We start from the raw sequence: 19,554 nt of genomic DNA on the forward strand, positions 1-19,554 counted from the left end.
TCTTTGACAGTTTAATAAAAAAATTCTAAGAGCCATCGTAGAGAGCAATCCACTTTTCCACGTTACCGGAGACAAAAAACCTGCATTCAGATGAGATGCCACAGCATGACACAGCACTGACATCACAACCAACGTATAAATGCATCATTGACTCTAAAGTTTTACGCTTGCCTATGTACATGCCAACGTAAAATTACGATCTCATTCACGAACAAATGTTACGTGTGACGTTTGCATAGGTATTTGCTTACCTAACAGCACATCATCCCTCACGGAAAGAAATGTCGTCTGATGTTTATATATGTATACAGCAACGTGCCATCGCATCACAAATGCAAATGAAATCCTAAATAGAGCAACGCTATTGGCTGTTGTGCGGTCTGACGCGACACCCGAACATATACTTCGTATTTACGCGTACAAACTGTGCGTGTTAATGCGTCCAAATTTCACGCGTTGCATATAATAGGTATTGTCCCCAACGGCGTTCCATAGACCAGGCGTTTATGAACACTTTGGCTTGCCATACGTATACACGTTAGTTCACCTCTCAGTTTGCTTCGCGATCGTCAAAAAGTGCACAAATCACACCTCATATAAACAAGACTTCACCGTCTCCAAACTAAGCGCGGTCTTGCTCTCTCTCCCTCGCACATATTAATCAAAATAAATCGACACGGTGGTAAAAGGTCGGAAGACCAAAGTTTCACGTGGAGCATTCAGAGATTTTTTTTTTTTTCTGAATTACAGCTGGGTGTGAATTGTGATAAATAAGTTGCCTTATCTTCTCTGAAAAGCGTTCCGGACATTCAGCTGACATAAAATCACACTTTAATAAAAAAAATAAAAAAAATATCCAGTGATAAAATGTTTTTTGTGTTGACACAAATCTTGGATGTCCATGTCCTAACTGCTGGGATAATCACACAACGTGCATGACACGTCCAATTCGTGAACTATGACTCCTTTGAACCGATTCATTTTAATGAATGATTAAAACAACTGATCTTTCCAACAGTGAACTCAAGAGACTCTGAACTCTGAATCGGTGTATAACTAATCAGTAACACTTTACAATAAGGTTCTATTTATTACATAAATTACATAAAAAGTAGTTTGCTTACTCAAGCTTTAAAATAAATAAAACCACTTGTTTTTTTGGACTACATTTTTCCACATTGTGCTATCAAGAAGAATCGTTAAAGAATCGGATCGATAATCAGAATAGCCTGTGGCATTATTATTGATAAAATCTGTTATTATTAGTAGTAGTTAAGGTGATTGAGTGCTGTATTTCAGTGTTTTACTTCTTTGTGTATATATTTTTATACAGGAAATTATAGGAAAAAAATATACTATGGAAGTCAATGGGACCCAAAAACTGTCTGGTTACTGATAATTTTCTAAATATCTTCCTTTCTGTTCAGCAGAAGAAAGAAATTCATACAGGTTTGAAACAACATGAGGGTGAGTATATGATGACAGAATTTTCATTTTAAAAGTGAACTTCTCCTTTAATAAAGATTAATCTACATATAATTTAAATGTATGCAGTCCAGACTGTTTGATAACTTTATTAAATTTCTGTATATTTCCTACCTGTTAGACACATATTTTAAATATACTGGCTTTATGTTGTTTCTACATTAATTTGGAGATTAACTGTGAAATTATTACATTATAAAATATTAGGGATGAGCGAGTACAGCATTCTCTGTATTTGTATCTGTATCTGTTAACCATATGAATTATCTGTATCTGTACTCGGATTGGGCGGGGCCTAACCCGGAAGTGGGTCGGGTTGTCTTGAAATGGGAGGGGCTTTAACCAGTATGTTATTTTAAGCATGCATTTGATGTGGGTTGATCAGAAATTGTTATATTTATAGATACAGATTTATATTTTTACAGATACAGATAATGCTGTACTCGCTCATCCCTAACAACTACCTTTATTTTTTATAAAATACAGCAAGAATGTGTCAGACACTGAAGTAAAAAAAACTGGTTAGAGCCAGCAGACGTTTAAAAAAAAAAAAAAACTCCGATGACCGGCAGAGAGAGGGAGAGAGAGTGTGTGTGTGTGTGTGTGTAGCTAATTTGTAATATAGTTTTATACCACTACTTCCTTTTTTTTTTTTAATGAAATACAGCAAGAACGTGTCAGACACTCAGTGCGTGAAGTAAAAAAAAACTGGTTAGAGCCAGCAGACGGTTTAAAAAAGAAAAAGATCTCCGACAGGCAGAGACGCAACGCAAGTCGCATTCTACCAAGCACCACGTCTGAACAAACCCCACGTTTACCAGAACTCTACTGGTTAATAAGTAAGTACTACAAACCAAAGTAAAAAAAAAAAAAAAACCTGAAGCTGAAGAAACCCTAAACGTTAATGGAAAAGACCCGAAAAGATTTTTATTCAATCCGAGCACAGATATTGACTCGTATTACTCGTATACTCGTACTCGGCAAAAGTGCTTTATCCGTACCGGATACTCGTTTCAGCCGAGTATCCGGATCAACTCTATAAAATATATTAAAAACGTTAATTTTTTAATATAAAAACGTTAAAAACTTTTTTAATGGTGATTCATCGTGATTTATCACAGAAAAAAAAGTATGATTAATCTAGTTAATTTTTGCAATATGTTTATTTTTATTGAATATTATGTATTTAAGTTAATATCTGCGCAATTGTATTCGAGAAAAATTATTGTCAAATAAACTCAAAGGTCTTCACTACAACCCCAAAATGATGACATAAATATATTACTATTGCACAATAGAATGTACTTCTCAATAATAATAATAATAATACAATTTATTTCAACATTATTTAAGGAATATATTTTTTATATATTTTTTTTTATATTTTTTGTCTGTTTGTAATTATAGTAAATCTCTGTTGTGCAGCACTTGTGCCAAAATATAAAACGAAAAAAGTTATTTTCATTTGATTACATTTTAAAACACTAGTTACAATGTTAGTTTTATGCATTCATTTGATTACCACCGTTTTTGATAATATTAAATCATAAAAAGAAAAATTAATTTTCTGAATAAAATACATTTCGGTAACACTTTAGAATAATGGTCCGTAGTTAACAAAGTAGCTATGCAGGAAGTAATAGGTAGTACTGCATTAACACCGAACTTAAGAATAACCAATTAATTACTAATCACAAAAGTAAAATGTCTAAAAGGTGAACAATTGTGGGTCATAACATTTCAGAAGCTTGTGCCTCAAATTGTGGAAACCAGTTTATGAATATTATATCCCCCCAAATACATTATCTACAGGTTGAGATTGTGACTACTTGCCAAAGGATGGACGTATGTTCTCTGTTTATTTCAAACTTAAACATAGAATAATACTAATAATGATAATTTGTTTAAAATTTTAAATAATTAGGAGTGATGCTGACACACATAATTGGATAAGTTCACTATTATGAGCTCTAATGAGTGTCAGTTCAATATGTCTCAGACTCCAAAGACCTACATTTATGTTACAGTAGCCGTCTGAGGAGGACTTCTCTTTAGGATATGAATATAAACATTGATGTTCTCTTGTCAAAAACAATTTACATCCTTAATGAAGAAATTGGCTGCATTTATGTTGCGATAAGCGCAAAACCACATCTTCCAGATTACAATGTTTGTTAGAATATTACTAGTGCCTCACAGAAATGTATGCATGTACAGTATGTGTCAAATATAAAATTAAATAACTTGTATTACTTGTGAAAAACATGTTAACTCCTCACTAATTACACAAGCGTTACTTTGTCATCCCTCAGGAACTACTAGTGATTCACTAGTAGTATAATAGTGAAGTGTTTAAAAACTCTAAGTGTTATAAAGTGTTTTTCACTTTAAAATAATGGGTCACATCACTAGTAGTTCCTGCGGGATGACAAGGTAACGCTTGAGTAATTAGTGAGGAGTTAACATGTTTTTCACAAGTAATACAAGTTATTTAATTATCAAATACCTACCAAGGAACTACCTTTGTACTAAATTAGCTATTACTTACTGCTTAGTTAATATTGCTTCCATATTAGTTAATAGTATTAAGTTCGGTGTTAATGCAGTACTACCTATTACTTCCTGCATAGCTACTTGTTAACTACGGACCATTATTCTAAAGTGTTACCTACATTTCATAGGACTATATGATGATAATAATAATAATGATAATAATAATTGTTTAATACCGTATACTGTTATATTACCTGAGACCGTTATCACACCATGAAAATCTCATGCCATTACAGCCCTAGTGTGTGTATGTGTGTACACATATGTAAGGTTTTCTATGTGTAGTTTCCAACCACTGAGCCATCATAGGAGGACTGTGCAGCCAGTTCTGAGTAACAGCTTTTTTGTCTGCTACCTCCAGCTGGTAAGCACTCCAATAAATGTAGAAGATAAAGATATATTCACTCTTTCTGTCCAGCTCCTGTTGAATCCTTTGCTCACGTTCCTGACGTCTTCTCTCCTCCTCTTGCCGTCTCTGTCTTTCATCTTCTTCAATTTTTCCTATTGAAAGATATCATCAGACAACATGGGATTAGAAACAACGTACAGATTCAACTTTATCATTTTATGGGTTACTTAATTTGCACATACAAAAGTTATAGGCTATCACTCAGCTCTAAACACGTGCTGCTGTCACAGATGAACATTAGTGATGTCTGTATTGTTTGTATTAACTGCACAATTGACACTGTATTGGAACGGCTTTATCTTTTTATCTCTACTACTTTTAGTAATTTTTATATTAACAAAGGTAGCACATGTCTCACTCTTTCTCTGGGGTCTCAAAACACACTGGAGCGCTCTGCTGGATTTTTTTCCTCATGACAGCGGAAACAGCTTAAAATACTCCATCATGTTTGGCCATACAGATAAGTGTGAAACATCATTATAAACTGTTAAAGGGTTGGTTCACCCAAAAATTAAAATTCTGTCAGTAATCACTCACCCTCATGTTGTTCCAACCCCCTAAGGCTTTTGTTCATCTTCGGAACACAAATTAAGATATTTCTGATTAAATCTGAGAGCTGGATCTCATGTACAAATGTACAAATACATTTGCTTGTCCGTTGGGATCAGGAAAATGTGGATTCAAACTAGGGTCAGTCGCGTCAAAGAATGAAACAACTGCAACCTGTTCTTGCTCGCTGCGTCAATTTTTTGTTCTATTAGTGTAAACGGCCTTTGCCAGCAACACAGGATATTTGCACTTAATTTAAACTGAATGTGCAATTAATAATGGGCTCTTCAGTTTGTCTGTCTTGCATGAACGCTATCTTTATCATGTTCTATAGAGGAGAAAAGGCTTAATGTAAAATATTATTTGTCTTCTTAAGGCGAGACACGGCAGGCAAAAACATATTTTTTTTTTACTGGTCAATTTTGAGATTTTTGGATATTTGTCTTCAATAACATGTCTTCTTTCAGACTTGTGGTGAAATAAAGTCAGAAATACACATTTAGGTCTTTATTTTATTACACTTTGTCTGTTTGCATCTGTAGATTTCTCATAAATTCAACAAAAATTGGTGTTGTTAATCAACATGCTGCTCCGCGATCGCTGCCGGCACCCTGTCATCACACACACCGTTAGGAAGCTCTCTCTCTCTCTCTCTCTCTCTCTCTCTCTCTCTCTCTCTCTCTCTCTCTCTCTCTCTCTCTCTCTCTCTCTCTCTCTCTCTCTCTCTCTCTCTCTCTCTCCTGTACAATGCTGTCGGATCCAAATATGGTCATTTCCTTTTTATCAGCAACTAATCATGAAAGTAAAAGGGCTGAATGCGCAATCTCATTGGCTGATGATAAATCTTTAAAGCCCGTTTTCTCAAAATGACATTTCTCTCATTCTCCAAGTCTGAAATCTATGTTATTATATTATGAAGACATTTACGGAGGGATTTGTAAATATATTATTCCTAGCCTGATTTATATAACATTTTATTCCAAAAAAACATGGCGAAAATAAATTTTTTTAGGCTATTGACAGTATTTTCTGATTTACAGGATAACAAAAGTAGATATCCATAAATCCCTCTGTAATTTTTTCCCATCTTATATGTGAACACAATGAAAAAAAATTTTTTAACCTGGCTTTATCCAATACTCAGATTTCGTTTTTTTTTTTTAAATATATGCAAATTAGCGCATATTTAATTAGATATTGCCTAATTTGCATATTTAAACATTAAATTACAGAAAACTTGTAATACATTTTTTTCTCATCTTAATGTAGGTAATCAACTGGGAAAGTTTCATTGTGATATCCGCTAGTTAAAAATGTTACCCTATTCACCTGTAGTGTCTCGCCTTAAATTATAGTGTCATTGTTTTGGTAGTGAACTGGGCATAAGACAAGAAGAGTGTGATTAAAAAATTGCTGGTTTCTTGTCATTGTTTTTTACCACACTACAACATGCGTTTTACATGGACGTATAGCGGAGCATAAAATAAAACTCTATAGCGCTATACAGTAGTAATGAGAGATATTTTATCCATGATCGAACTAGCATGTTAACCGTAATAATACTGTTAATAACAGAATCAGGAATATTTTATCGGCATGAGCGCAGAATAATACTTGAACAATAAACTTGAATATGCTATGTCTCTCACATGTGTATTGTGCTCCGTCGCCTCAGTACGTGACATGACTGCCCCCTACTGATCATGTATTTCCTGTGCCAGAGCATCCCACTTGACTACGCGTAACCCCTTTTTCTTTCGACACGCATTCTCAAAGGCCACATCTGTAGCTGAATGAACACACAGCCATGCTCCAAAATCTAGTGGAAAGCCTTCCCAGAAGAGTGGAGCTTATTATAACAGCAAAGGGGAAATAATTCTGGAATGGGACATTCAACAAGCTCATATGGGTGTGATGGTCGGGGGTGCACATACTTCTGGCTGTATAGTGTAGTGCATAACTGAAATACTTGCAGAAACTTACCATAGTTGGGACAGTAATGAGTGCCACCCTCAGAGGTGCAGTGCATCTGAATCTGGGAACGGTTGTAGGTTTCTCTTAAGATGAAGGAGGTGTCGCCTTTATGGGTGTTAAACTCGTAGGACATACTATTCCATGAGTGATGATCATATCTGACGTAGATGTAGCGATGGATTAACTTTTTCTCCTCATATTCTGCTCTGCTGTAAGGACTGACACGAGTAAACTGAGGAGCAGAATTATACATCAGTTTCCATCAGAAAAGCAATAAATAAAATGACATGCAAAGAACAGTATTACGTTGTTGTGAGATATTATTTCATGCTCTCAGTTATTATCTGGTTAATCAGAGGACATGCTAAATATGGAAAAAATAACTAAGAAACAGAATTTAGAATACTTACTTGCATAAATAATGTGGTGTAGTGAATGCAAAAGTTCTCACCCCTTTGTCCTGGGTGGCATAGTGCCAGGTATAAGGAGTCTCATTGACGACTGAAACCTTGGCCCCCATTATTCAGGATATTCTGTTACAGTAAAACAAGGAATACTAGTCAGTATTTAACAGTTATGCAAGGTAAGATAAAAAAAAACAATTGGAATTGCATTAATTATAGCAAAACTTAATAAAGTAAAAAAAAAAAAAAACACACACACACAAAATACAACCTGATTTCATTCCAGTTATACAAGGCGATGTCTGTGAGAAAAGTGAAACAGCTCCTGAAGTCTGATGCTCTTTATAAACTGTCCATCAGAATGTGAAGGGGGCTGGGCTTAGGACTACTTAAGACACACACACACACACACACACACACACACACACACATACACACATATTACTAAGATAAGAGATTTTGTGTGTATATATATATATATATATATATATATATATATATATAAAGAATTTTTATGTGTTTGAAAGAAGTCTCTTCTGCTCACCAAGGATGCAATCAGGGGGCGCGACTACCCAGTGTCAGAGGGGTATGCAGCAACAATTTTGCTGCATGCCCCCCCCCCCCCCAAAAAAAAAAACTGTGCCATGTAATGAGCGAGGAACGAGTGATAGTTAACAGATTAAATAAGTACAAAATTGTCGTTTATTAATAAAATTCAACTATACTTCACAGTGATGAATCCACTGCTGAGTGGACCTCTGTCCCTCTAGGCAGTGGCGCAAAAAGTGGGTATGCACTATATGTGGTACATAGGGGCGTGCCAAAGTGATGGTAATTTATTTATTTTTTATTTTTTTAAATCTGTACGTATAGCTGCTGTTGTGCCTTTCTAAATAATTTCTGCATTTCCTCAATGTTATATAACTTTTTAGAGGACTAACAGGCTAGAGTAGGATATTCATAAGATTGCATCATAGAATTTTGCCTTAGAGAGGGGGGGGGGGGGGGGGGGTAATATCGCGAGCAGGCGGGGGCGGCGTGAGTGCTGAGCGAACAGGTACGAGTCGAAAAAGATGGATCAAGCAAAAAATCGGTCGGGACTAAAAATAGAAAAATATAGAGGGAAAAGGAGATGGCATGTCAATTGATGCGCCAGCAGCTAAACAAGTGGATGGTCAAAGGCAACAGGTAGGATTTAAAGTGTGACGTCCACGCATGTAGGCTAGGAGATTCCCGGTGGGCCGACGTGCTTTTTGGGCCGATACATCTAATAGGCTATTTTTTTTTTTTTTTGTCTTTGTCTTAACGGCCCATTAAAATTTGTACATCGGCAGCCCATTCGTTTTGTTTTGTTTTGCTTTGCTTAATTGGTGGCGCTGGGTTAGTGCCGTTGTAATGCATTGGTCAAAAAAAAAAAGTCAGCATTATTTTTTTTTTTGTTTACATTTTTCATTAAACACGTAGATCAGCGGCCCATTGGTTCTTTTCTTGATTGACACTGGGCTGGCCCAATCACATCTTTAATGTGAAGTATAGAAATTAGTATAAAACTAATTATAAAAGTTTCCTTTATTTTTCAGTGCATTTACAATATATGGCTATTACTATCATGATATTAATATTATAACTACTATTATGTAGTAGTGTAATGTAGACTTGTAATCAAGACCCACTAAACCTAGACCAAGACCGGTCTCGAGACATACAACACTAGTGTAATGTAGACAGACACTGTTACTAAAAAAGGTTAGAATTTTTCTTTGTTTAATTTGCACACTGAATATGGGTTGGAGCTTTTAATTTTGAACTCTCAAAGTGCACCAGATTGATGAATTCAACATTAAAAAGCACAAAATTTTCTTACGGGGTGGGGTGGGGTGGGGGTGCATGCCGCCTGAACCCCCCATGCATTTGTTTAATTAAAAATACAAAAAAAGAGTATTATTGTCAAATATTATTCCAATGTAAATCAGCTGTTTTCTATGTGAATATCTAGTAAAGTGTAATTTATTCCTGTGATCAAAGCTGATTTTCAGCATCATTACTCCAGTCTTCAGTGTCACATGATCCTTCAGAAATCACTCTAATATGATGATTTGATGCTCAAGAAACATTATTATTATTATTATTACGTTACGACCGCGGCCATAACACAAGAGAGGACATAGACAACTCAGCTCGTACAATAGGGGTTTATTAACAAAATGATATAGACATAACGATAGGAAAATGAACCAGGGTAAGACACACAACAAGAGAGCACACAGAACCGCCGCCGAACACCCCGCCCGCCACGCAGGTTTGGCCGCTTAGACTTCTTATGCCAAACACACAGGATCCACAGGTGCCGGCAATCAGTGCCTAATAAAACAAAGACACAACATACTCGCCCCCTAGAGGACAAACCAATCATAACAGAATAAATAAATCACAAATACATGAATATGTAACACCTTCACCCCCCAAAAGTGAACCTTCACCTTTTTCATTACCTTTTTCAGCACTCAGAGGATGCGGATCTAATTCCCCCTGTGGAGCAACAGAAGACAAATTGGTTAAATCAGGATTTTCAAACCACGTACCACTTAACTCCACCTCGTCTGAGATATGAGCATCAGGTTTAGCCATAGAACGTGTAACCGCACATGCTGAAAACACATCAGGGTGCTTTACAGCACACTCATCAGCAGTAGCATCGAGAGGTGACGATACAACTTCAGGTGGCACATTTGAACAACTCCACACACTGCCTCCAGCTAAATCGTTTCCCAAGATGAAAGTTACGTCAGGAATGGGCAAAGACGAACGAACACCTACTATCACGTTCCCTGACACCAATTCAGAGTTCAAGTGAACACGGTGTAACGGAACTTCTATAACTCCCATTTCGAAACCTCGAACTAGAGCAAAAGTACCAGTAGCGGTCTTTTCAGACAACGGCAATACTCCCTCCAAAATGAATGACAAAGCAGCCCCAGTATCTCGGAGGATGCTAACGGGCACACACTCATTAGAACTAGACACGGACACAGTTCCACTATTCAGGAATGGCCCATATCCAGCCTTCTCGGGCTGAATCATGGAGTCAGACGAAAGAACAGATTTCGAAAGAAAATCACCTGAAATCAAACCAACAGACTTTGGGCTGGACTTCTTTTTAAGAATGGGACAGTTTGCAATTAAATGTCCAGAAGCTTTACAATAAAAGCAAGCCCTGTCATCATAAGGAATGACTGTTTTATTGCCAGATGATCTTTTCGAACTTAAAACTGATGAAGAAACAGGAGATCGGTCCCACGACTTCTCCTTAAATGCTACCTTATGCGTCAGCACAAAGTCATCAGCTAACATAGCAGCGTTGTGAAGTGTCTCAGCTTTCTGTTCATTTAAATACGTAGAAAGAACAGCAGGTAAACCATTTTTAAAATCTTCCACCAACATCAGTTGTCGCAACTGTTCTCTGCTTTCAGCTTTTTTGGACGCGCACCAACGATCAAACAATATCTCTTTCTCATGCGCAAACTCCACATAAGTCTGATCAGAAAGTTTTACATAATGTCTGAAACGCTGTCTATACGCCTCCGGAACTAATTCTTAGGCTTTTAGAATTGCTGATTTCACGGTTTCATAATCTGCTGCTTCGTCTATAGTCAAGGCAGAGTAAGCTTCTTGTGCCTTAGCAGTGATTACGCATTGCAGTAATAAACACCAAAAATCTGCAGGCCACTTTAAAGTAATCGCAACTCTCTCAAAATGACTAAAGTATTTTTCAACATCCCTTTCGCAAAAAGGAGGAACCATCCTCCGATTTCGTCCCACATCAAATTCAGAGACAGCAGCACCCTTCTTAGTGGCCATTTCTAATTCCATTCGTTTTAATGCAAACTCATGATCCAATTCACGTTTTCGTAACTCTAACTTTGCATTTTCAAATTCCAACTCTTTCTTTCAAAGCTAATTCTCTCAAACGAATGGCATGATCTCCCATAGAAGGACCAGCCGTTTCCTTTGCTAAGGGCCTTTCTAGAATACCCAACTTAACCAGGTTACTTTTCAGTATGCTCCGCAAAGTTTCCTTTAAATTCCTGTCCTTAGAAGCTATTTCTATTTTATAAAACTCTGCTATCTGCAACAACTGCTCCTTTGTATACAATGAAAGCAGTTCTTCAGAAGGAGATTCCTGAAAAACATCCACCACCGAAGCCATTTCAAACTTTTATCCGCACTCGAATAAACGAATGAATATCAAACGTAAGCACGTATGCAAACAAATTGCTCTCACTAATTAACGATCATTTACGCAACCAAACAATCGCGGCTAACAAACTAAGGCCTTGTCCACACGGACACGGGTATTTTTATAACCGTGACTTTTTTTACGCGGTTCGGCCGTTCGTCCACACGGAAACGCAGTATCAGGTCACTGAAACCGCACATTTTTGAAAACCCCTGCCAGGGTGAGGATTTTCAGAAACGCCGGTTGCAGTGTTGTCGTGTAGACAGTAAAACCGGGGTTTTTGCTTCTGATTCAGGCTTCTGATTGGCCAACGTGGCTTAACGATCGCCGCCTGCTGGTGTGGCATGCTCTTGACAACGCATGATAGCGTGTTTTTTGCATTTTCATGTAGGCGGAGATTTCTTTTAAACCGAGCATGTGTGGACGGGATTTTTTTTTTAAACGCAGGAGGAAAAACTCCGGTTATAAAAATACCCGTGTCCGTGTGGACTAGGCCTAATTGTAACTAACAGCGATCCCACAGAAAAATGTACTTACCCTATAACAAGTTTAATTTTACCATCTAGTCTTCAGTGGCGTTAGGGGCTCGGGGCGACTTTAAACGCTAAACTCATGCCCACCTGCGCACCGATCCCATTAACAAGATCAGCCACACGTGAACTGAAGCGTACCCGAATAACCACTAAAAATAAAAAAGGCAAAATAACAAAGTGGCAGGTCCAACCTACCCGGCGACTACAAAAATATAGGGCAAATACTCACGTGGGACCACAGCAGTTACACCAAACACTTTCCAGGACGGGCAAAATACGTCACACATTTTCCTCCACACGTGAAAAAGCAAAACAAAAACGTAATAGTTTCGGACGAGCCCCCAATTATGTTACGACCGCGGCCATAACACAAGAGAGGACATAGACAACTCAGCTCGTACAATAGGGGTTTATTAACAAAATGATATAGACATAACGATAGGAAAATGAACCAGGGTAAGACACACAACAAGAGAGCACACAGAACCGCCGCCGAACACCCCGCCCGCCATGCAGGTTTGGCCGCTAAGACTTCTTATGCCAAACACACAGGATCCACAGGTGCCGGCAATCAGTGCCTAATAAAACAAAGACACAACATACTCGCCCCCTAGAGGACAAACCAATCATAACAGAATAAATAAATCACAAATACATGAATATGTAACAATTATCAATGTTGTTTTTTTTTCTTTTTTTTTTCAGGATTCTGATTTTGTAACATTAAACATTACCGTTCAAAAGGGCTCAGTAATAAAAAAAAAAAATTTGGAAAGAAATTAAAGAAATGAATACTTTTATTCAGCAAGGATGCATTCAATTGTTTAAAAGTGACAGTAAAGGTATTTATAGAGTTACAAAATATTCTGTTTCAAATAAATGCTGTTCCTTTGAACTTTTTATTCATCAAAGAATCCTGGGAAGAAAGGATAATAATAATCATAAATGATTCTTGAACAACAAATCATCATATTAGAGTGATTTCTGAAGGATCATGTGACACTGAAGACTGGAGTAATAATGCTGAAATTTCAGCTTTGCATCACAATAATAAGTTATATTCAAAAAATTCTGTTTTTTCATCATTTGGCTGTTACAGTTATTAAACCATTCAAGCGTGATAATATGCACACACACACACACACACAAAAAAAAACTAAAATCTTTACTGGCACACTGTGAACAAATACCTGAAACGGGTGCACAGAATACAGCATTAGAAAGCACACTTGAAAGAGACAGAAACAAACAAAATCGAAATTTCTGTTTTGTCATAACCACAGTCGTAAATGTGTTAAAAAGTGTTAAATGAATATAAACAGTTGTGTTGTGTTGATTAACTGCAGATACAGAAATTATTCAAGAAATTATACCAAAAAATCAGTTATCATACACTATATTCTTAACAAGAACCCAGGAGTTAAATATTATCACTGGCAACTTTAAGTAAACAATGTATGAGATAAATTAATCTTAAATGTTCCTAAGCTTATCCCCCTTCTGTACTTATTTATGAGGTTGTCACAATATTTCTCACATATACATGTCCTAAACACAGTTGTATATTTCCAATTCCAACTTTCTTTCACACTTCCTCTTTTTGTGTGCATGATAGGGAAACACCAGAATTTATAGAAAACAGGAAGAAGAAAAAAAGAGAAGTCTCTGAGAGAAAATCAGAGAGAAAGATCAGGGTTTTCAGGGAGTTCAGAGAGAGTTCAGTATGAGATCATGCACTATAATGTAAATAAATGTATTTATTTTTTAAATGAATATTTTCTAATAAGCTGTTTTTGTGCTTCCCCGCTGATGAATGTGCTCTTCAGAAAGTTCTCACATCGCTTTGATCTGCAGTTCGGCTTTTTTCTTTTGAGTAGTTTTATTAATGTCTTTGTCTTGTTTTACAATTCAAATTTTACTCTTTAACATATAAGTTTGGTAGCAGATAATATTTTAAATGTATTTATACCATTGTCTGAATACTCAATTGGCTGGTTGTGTACAATTAAACAGTTTAAAGCACATGTAGTTCCAAGTCACCTTTCCATGTGAATGCACTGCAAAAAAAAAGTAAGTTTTTTCTTACTTAGTATTTTTGTCTTTTTCCCAGTCCAAATATCTAAAAATGTTTTTAAAAAGATGCATTTACTAGATATCCAGAGCTCCATATGTTTTACTGACTTGTTAAGCTTGCTCGATAGCTCAGCTGGTACAGAATTGTACTTGTGATGCGGAGAGCTCTAAGAACCCTGTGAAAGACGAGTCACAATATATGAGGGCTCAAAGTTAAAATACAAGCTAAAATGCCATGGTTATGATTACGGTTTTATGTCGCATTTGCTTTTGTTAAAACTATCTGGTAGGTTTAGGGTAAATTATCTGCCAATGGTTTAAGAAAAATAATCGATGGTCTTAAAGTCCCCCTGTAGTCAATAATTTTATCCCTTAAAACTCATCTTTGATCACCAAAATGACATAGTTAAATGTTTTTTTCCTTGAAAAAACATTCTTCATGCTTTAAAATAGCAGAATGTAACTCGACACCCTTGCCTCATTTAGTATACGTGGTTCAATGAATATGCAAATTAGCCCCGCCTCCACTCACTCACAGCAGCTCAGAGATCCACTCGTTGATGATCATGCGTTGATCTGATTGGTTACAAGGTAGTTTGTGACGTCAGAAACACCAGCGATTTCAAAGCGTGTTTTTGAGACTGTCTTTGGTTCACTGCAGTTCACTGCAAGGAGAAAATACTCAGCAATGGTGTCGACTTATGAATTTACACATGGTTTGTCTTAAAGCATATTATAAATAACATTTAAAACTTGATTTTCACCACATGGGGACTTTATCTACTATGTACTTACATCACAGTACATATGCTGCTATTAAGGTGGATACAGGTATGGTTAGGGGCAGGTTTGGTGGTATGGGTAGGTTTAAGGGTGGGTTGAGGTGTAAGGGAAAACTCAACACTGGTAATTATAGATGTAAAACAAGGAAAACAAGATGTCCATCACTCGCACAGAGATCGGCGATCGCTCTGAGCACACAGAAACAGGAGCACAGAAACTTCTTGTCAACACTGCCTTGCAAATGTTATTAGTCATATTGCTTCATTACTGAATTGATTACTACTGAATACATTATACTTCTCAGCAATGAGGGGGTTACATTGCTGATTTTTAAATAATTAAATTTACAGCTTTGTTGTTTGTAGTTTGAGATGCTGAACAGAGGTAGGTGATTCACACATGCATCTCTCGATAATTCATTTGAATATATGCTATAATTCATTCATTCAAATAAATGTAATCTTTCTGCACTGCTTCATCTCTGTGTCTGATGTAAAATGGGCAGAATGCTAGATCTGAGTCGAAATAACGATAATAACTGTAATTTTTACCCTTCTGGTTAAATATTGTGCTGCAAACATCAATAACTACTTTAAATTGTTTTTATGCACTCTGCTTCGCATCTAATGTTTCTTTGCCTGCACGTCGTGCATTATAATAGTTTAATCCACAGCTAGCCGTGGATTATCCCTTATTTCACACATTAAAACCGATGTAAACACCCTGAGATAAGCCTCTGATTGTGATTCACTCTGATCCAGACTCTGGGTGAATCTCAGGTTTCTAGGTCAAGGAGGAGGAAGCTGTAAAGCAACTCGTTACAGTTTTCTGCCACAGTTTAACTTTACTGGCTGCATTAATATTTTAATTTTGTACCATACCAATGTCCAGTACACAATATTGGAGCAACACTGGTCCTGGAAGCCTGTCGACAAAGGAGTGGTAGATAGAAGATAAATACAGATAAAATTCAAAAATGAAACTCCTATATATCACTAAAATTAAACAGGAAGTCGCTTACAGATTCTCAGTCACACTTCTAAACAACATGAAGCCTTCACTTTCGGGTCAAGAATTTGTCAAAAACTCAATTGCCATTGAGAACCACCGACCACACAAGGGATTTGAATCAGAACAGGAACGGAAACTCAGGAACTGTAAAAGAAAATAAGAGAAGTGTAAATAAAAACAGTGCATTTTTACTTCCAGATCAGCAAAAGAAAGAAGAGAAAGCAGTTACCAAAGCAGCGTATTTAAAAACGAAGTACAAAATATTCCCTGTGAATTATTTTTTTCCAATTGCAAAAGGTTTTTATTCATTTTTCAATGTATATTTTATTATTTTCTTGAAAAGGTACATTCAGTTTTATTGGCAAAATCAAAAAGTCTAGACAGGTATGAAGCATTCAAATATTTTAACAAAAAAAAAAGAAAACAAATGTGTTTATGACACAAAACCTATGAAACAACTATGGTTTTAAAGGCGCAGGGCATGGAGTTTTCAAAAAGTTTTTAACCAAGTAGCTTTTGTTACTAGAAACACAGGTTTAATTTAGCTTTAGCAAAAGAGCTATGTATCTTGCGGTGTTCAGTGAGAGATGTCCTCACCCTCCAGCGACCAAACTGTGGGTCGATCATGAACGATTAATTTTGAACAAATCTTTCACATCAGGAGTATTGAGTTAGAGTTAAGAGTTACTCAAAGAGTTCATTTTTTGACACCACACATGTGCAACATCCTTTCCGTTATGAATGAACATTTCGGGAAAAGATGGCGCTGGTGTACTTGGCACGCCGTCTCTCGCTCTGCGAGTTTGTCCTTGTTGTATTCGTGATTATATCTTTTTATGTGATAAACTCCTCTGCTTTGATCACCTATGACCGGCAAATGGTTTTGGATATTAAATTATCAATGGACGGAGCAAGCGTTTGTGCGCAGAAAGGTTTTGGCTTTGATTACTTGCCACCTGGGCGCTCGCTCCCGTTCCACCTGTGTCGACCGCTGAGCGCTTACAGACGTCGCAGGAGACGCGGACGGCGAGGTGGCTTCGCGGTGAAGGTGAAGGTGAAGGCGAGTTTTACTTCCTCTAATGCGACCCACTCTCATTTCCTCAAACTACCATTTGAACGGGAAGAAAGGTGGTCTCTCACCGGGCGCCCTTCTGAATCTTCGTATAAATGGATTTTACCGGTGCGTCCATGTGACGGAGCCATATCATCATACTATCGGATCCCTCGGCTTTGCAGACGGAAGGCGAACCTGCAGAATCTCCGACAAGTTCGCTGCGAATCAACCCTAGAGGAGGTATCCACTGAATTAACATTGGCAGTGATGAATGTTCGTTCGTTATCAAATAAGACATTTATTTTAAATAACTTTTTTACTGAACGCAACTTAGACTTTTTATTATTGTCTGAGACGTGGCTAATACCTGACGATTTAAGCCCATTCACGGATCTGTTACCTCAGGACTGTGGCTTTCTTAATACTCCACGCATCACAAGTCGTGGTGGAGGCCTGGCATCTATTTTTAAAAACAGTTTCTCGTGTCAGCTATTATCTGCCGGCACTTTTCTAAGCTTTGAACTGCAGTTGTTTCTGACTAATCAAGTTGTATGTGCTGTAATATATCGACCGCCTGCATACAACAAGGATTTTATTTGTGAGTTTACTGATTTTTTAAGTGAAATTGTACTGAAATATGATAAATTGCTACTAGTGGGTGATTTTAACATACATGTGTGTTGTCCTACAAAGCCACTGGTAAGAGATTTTTTGAATGTAATCGATTCTTTTAATCTTATACAACACGTGCATAAACCCACTCATGTTCAAGGTCATGTTTTAGACCTAGTTTTGACTTATGGTTTATCTATTGCTGATGTTGAAATATCAGATCAAGCTTTCTCTGACCATAAGTCAATTATTTTTAAGATGTTGACACCACGTAAAGTTGAAAAACCTAGAGCTCAAAGCCAACTACGACGGGCTTTAAATGCTGGAGCAATAGAGCAATTTAAAGATCAATTTCTTGAAATTAACCCTTTTTATTTTATGGATAGTTTTTCTCTTAATGTGGACTCCTCACTTGAGGTGCTATATTCTGTTTGTTTATCTCTCTTGGACTCAGTAGCCCCACTTCATGTCAAAAAGTGCAAATTTAGATCAGAGCCCTGGCTGAATGATGTGACTCGTGGGTTGAGGATAACCTGTAGAAAACTTGAACGAAAATGGAAAAAAGATAAGTTACAGGTATCTTTTCAAATGCTACGGGAGTCTCAAGATAACTATCAGAATACCGTACAGATGGCTAAGAGGAATTACTTTGCAGAAGTAATTACAAATAATAGTAGTAAGACGCAAGTTTTATTCAATATAGTAAATTCTGTTTTTAATCCAAAATCAGATGTGCTACTCTATCTGCCACCCATTACTTGTGAGACTTTTTTGGATTATTTTGTCCGAAAGATCTCTGACATTAAAACCACAATCAAACCTAGTTTGTTTGATCCTTCTGTTGTTCGGCCACCATTTGTTACATTTGACCATTTTGAAATGATCTCCTTGCAGTCACTAGCTGAGGTAATCAAACAGTCAAAAATAACTGACTGTTCATTAGACATTATTCCAGCTAAATTGATAAAGGAAGCATTTGATGTTCTTGGCCATAGTATTTTAGTCATTATAAACAATAGTCTTTTAACTGGAGTTGTTCCTAAACACTTTAAATACGCTCTTGTTCAGCCCCTTTTGAAAAAAACTCATTTGGACCCTGCTGTCGTATCAAACTACCGGCCAATCTCGAAGTTACCTTTTTTGTCCAAGGTTTTGGAGAAGGTCGTTTTGAATCAAATTAATAGCTTTCTGATTCAGAACGATATCTTTGAAGTTTTTCAGTCAGGTTTTAGGGCTTTTCACAGTACTGAGTCTGCCTTGATCAGGGTTTTAAATGACTTATTGACTGCAGTCGACTCAGGGTCTTCAGCAGTTCTTGTTTTATTAGACCTTAGCGCTGCGTTTGATACCATTGACCACAACATTCTACTCTCACGTCTAGAAAATGCAGTAGGAATTCAAGGTACAGCGCTTGCATGCTTTAAGTCTTTTCTTTTAAACAGAACCTTTTCGGTAAATATTGGTCGAGATAGTTCACAACCTGCCTCTCTGCTTAGTGGGGTTCCACAGGGGTCCATTCTTGGTCCAATTTTGTTTTCCTTGTATCTTGGGTCAATTTTTAGCAAAAATGGAATACCCTTTCACTTTTATGCAGATGATATGCAAATTTATCTCCCTCTGAAAAAAAACAATAAAAATCAAATAGAGTTGTTGCGAAATTGTATACATGACATTAAGTCATGGTTATCTTTAAATTTTTTAAAATTAAATGAAGAGAAAACTGAAGTTGTGTGGTTTGGAGTTCCAAATACTCTTGATGATCTGGGTGATTTAGCTCCCTTTTGTAAGCCATTAGTCCGAAATTTAGGTGTTCTTTTCGACAGTGATCTCAGGTTTGAGAGACAAATTTATTCTGTCGTTAAGTCTTGTTTCTATCA

At 36.9% G+C, this 19,554-nt stretch overlaps 2 protein-coding genes across 2 annotated transcripts in view; both read right to left on the reverse strand.

Moving 5' to 3' along the window:
* LOC308689606 (uncharacterized protein) overlaps positions 1-7,813 on the reverse strand; it is a 51,217-nt gene extending 43,404 nt beyond the window's left edge. Inside the window, exons 1-4 of the mRNA XM_081363416.1 lie at positions 7,646-7,813; positions 7,422-7,503; positions 6,980-7,202; positions 4,444-4,539 (exon numbers count right to left, since the gene is read on the reverse strand). Of these exons, the coding sequence (XP_081219542.1) occupies positions 4,444-4,539; positions 6,980-7,202; positions 7,422-7,490 (388 nt within the window). The 5' untranslated portion in view covers positions 7,491-7,503; positions 7,646-7,813. The remainder of the gene's footprint in view (positions 1-4,443; positions 4,540-6,979; positions 7,203-7,421; positions 7,504-7,645) is intronic.
* The window catches only part of LOC308689610 (stonustoxin subunit beta-like), a 392,706-nt gene that overhangs the window by 343,077 nt on the left and 30,075 nt on the right, over positions 1-19,554 (reverse strand). The window lies entirely within an intron of this gene.

Source organism: Scardinius erythrophthalmus (genome assembly GCF_964197995.2).
Source record: "Scardinius erythrophthalmus genome assembly, chromosome: 4".
Classification (NCBI taxonomy): domain Eukaryota; kingdom Metazoa; phylum Chordata; class Actinopteri; order Cypriniformes; family Leuciscidae; genus Scardinius; species Scardinius erythrophthalmus.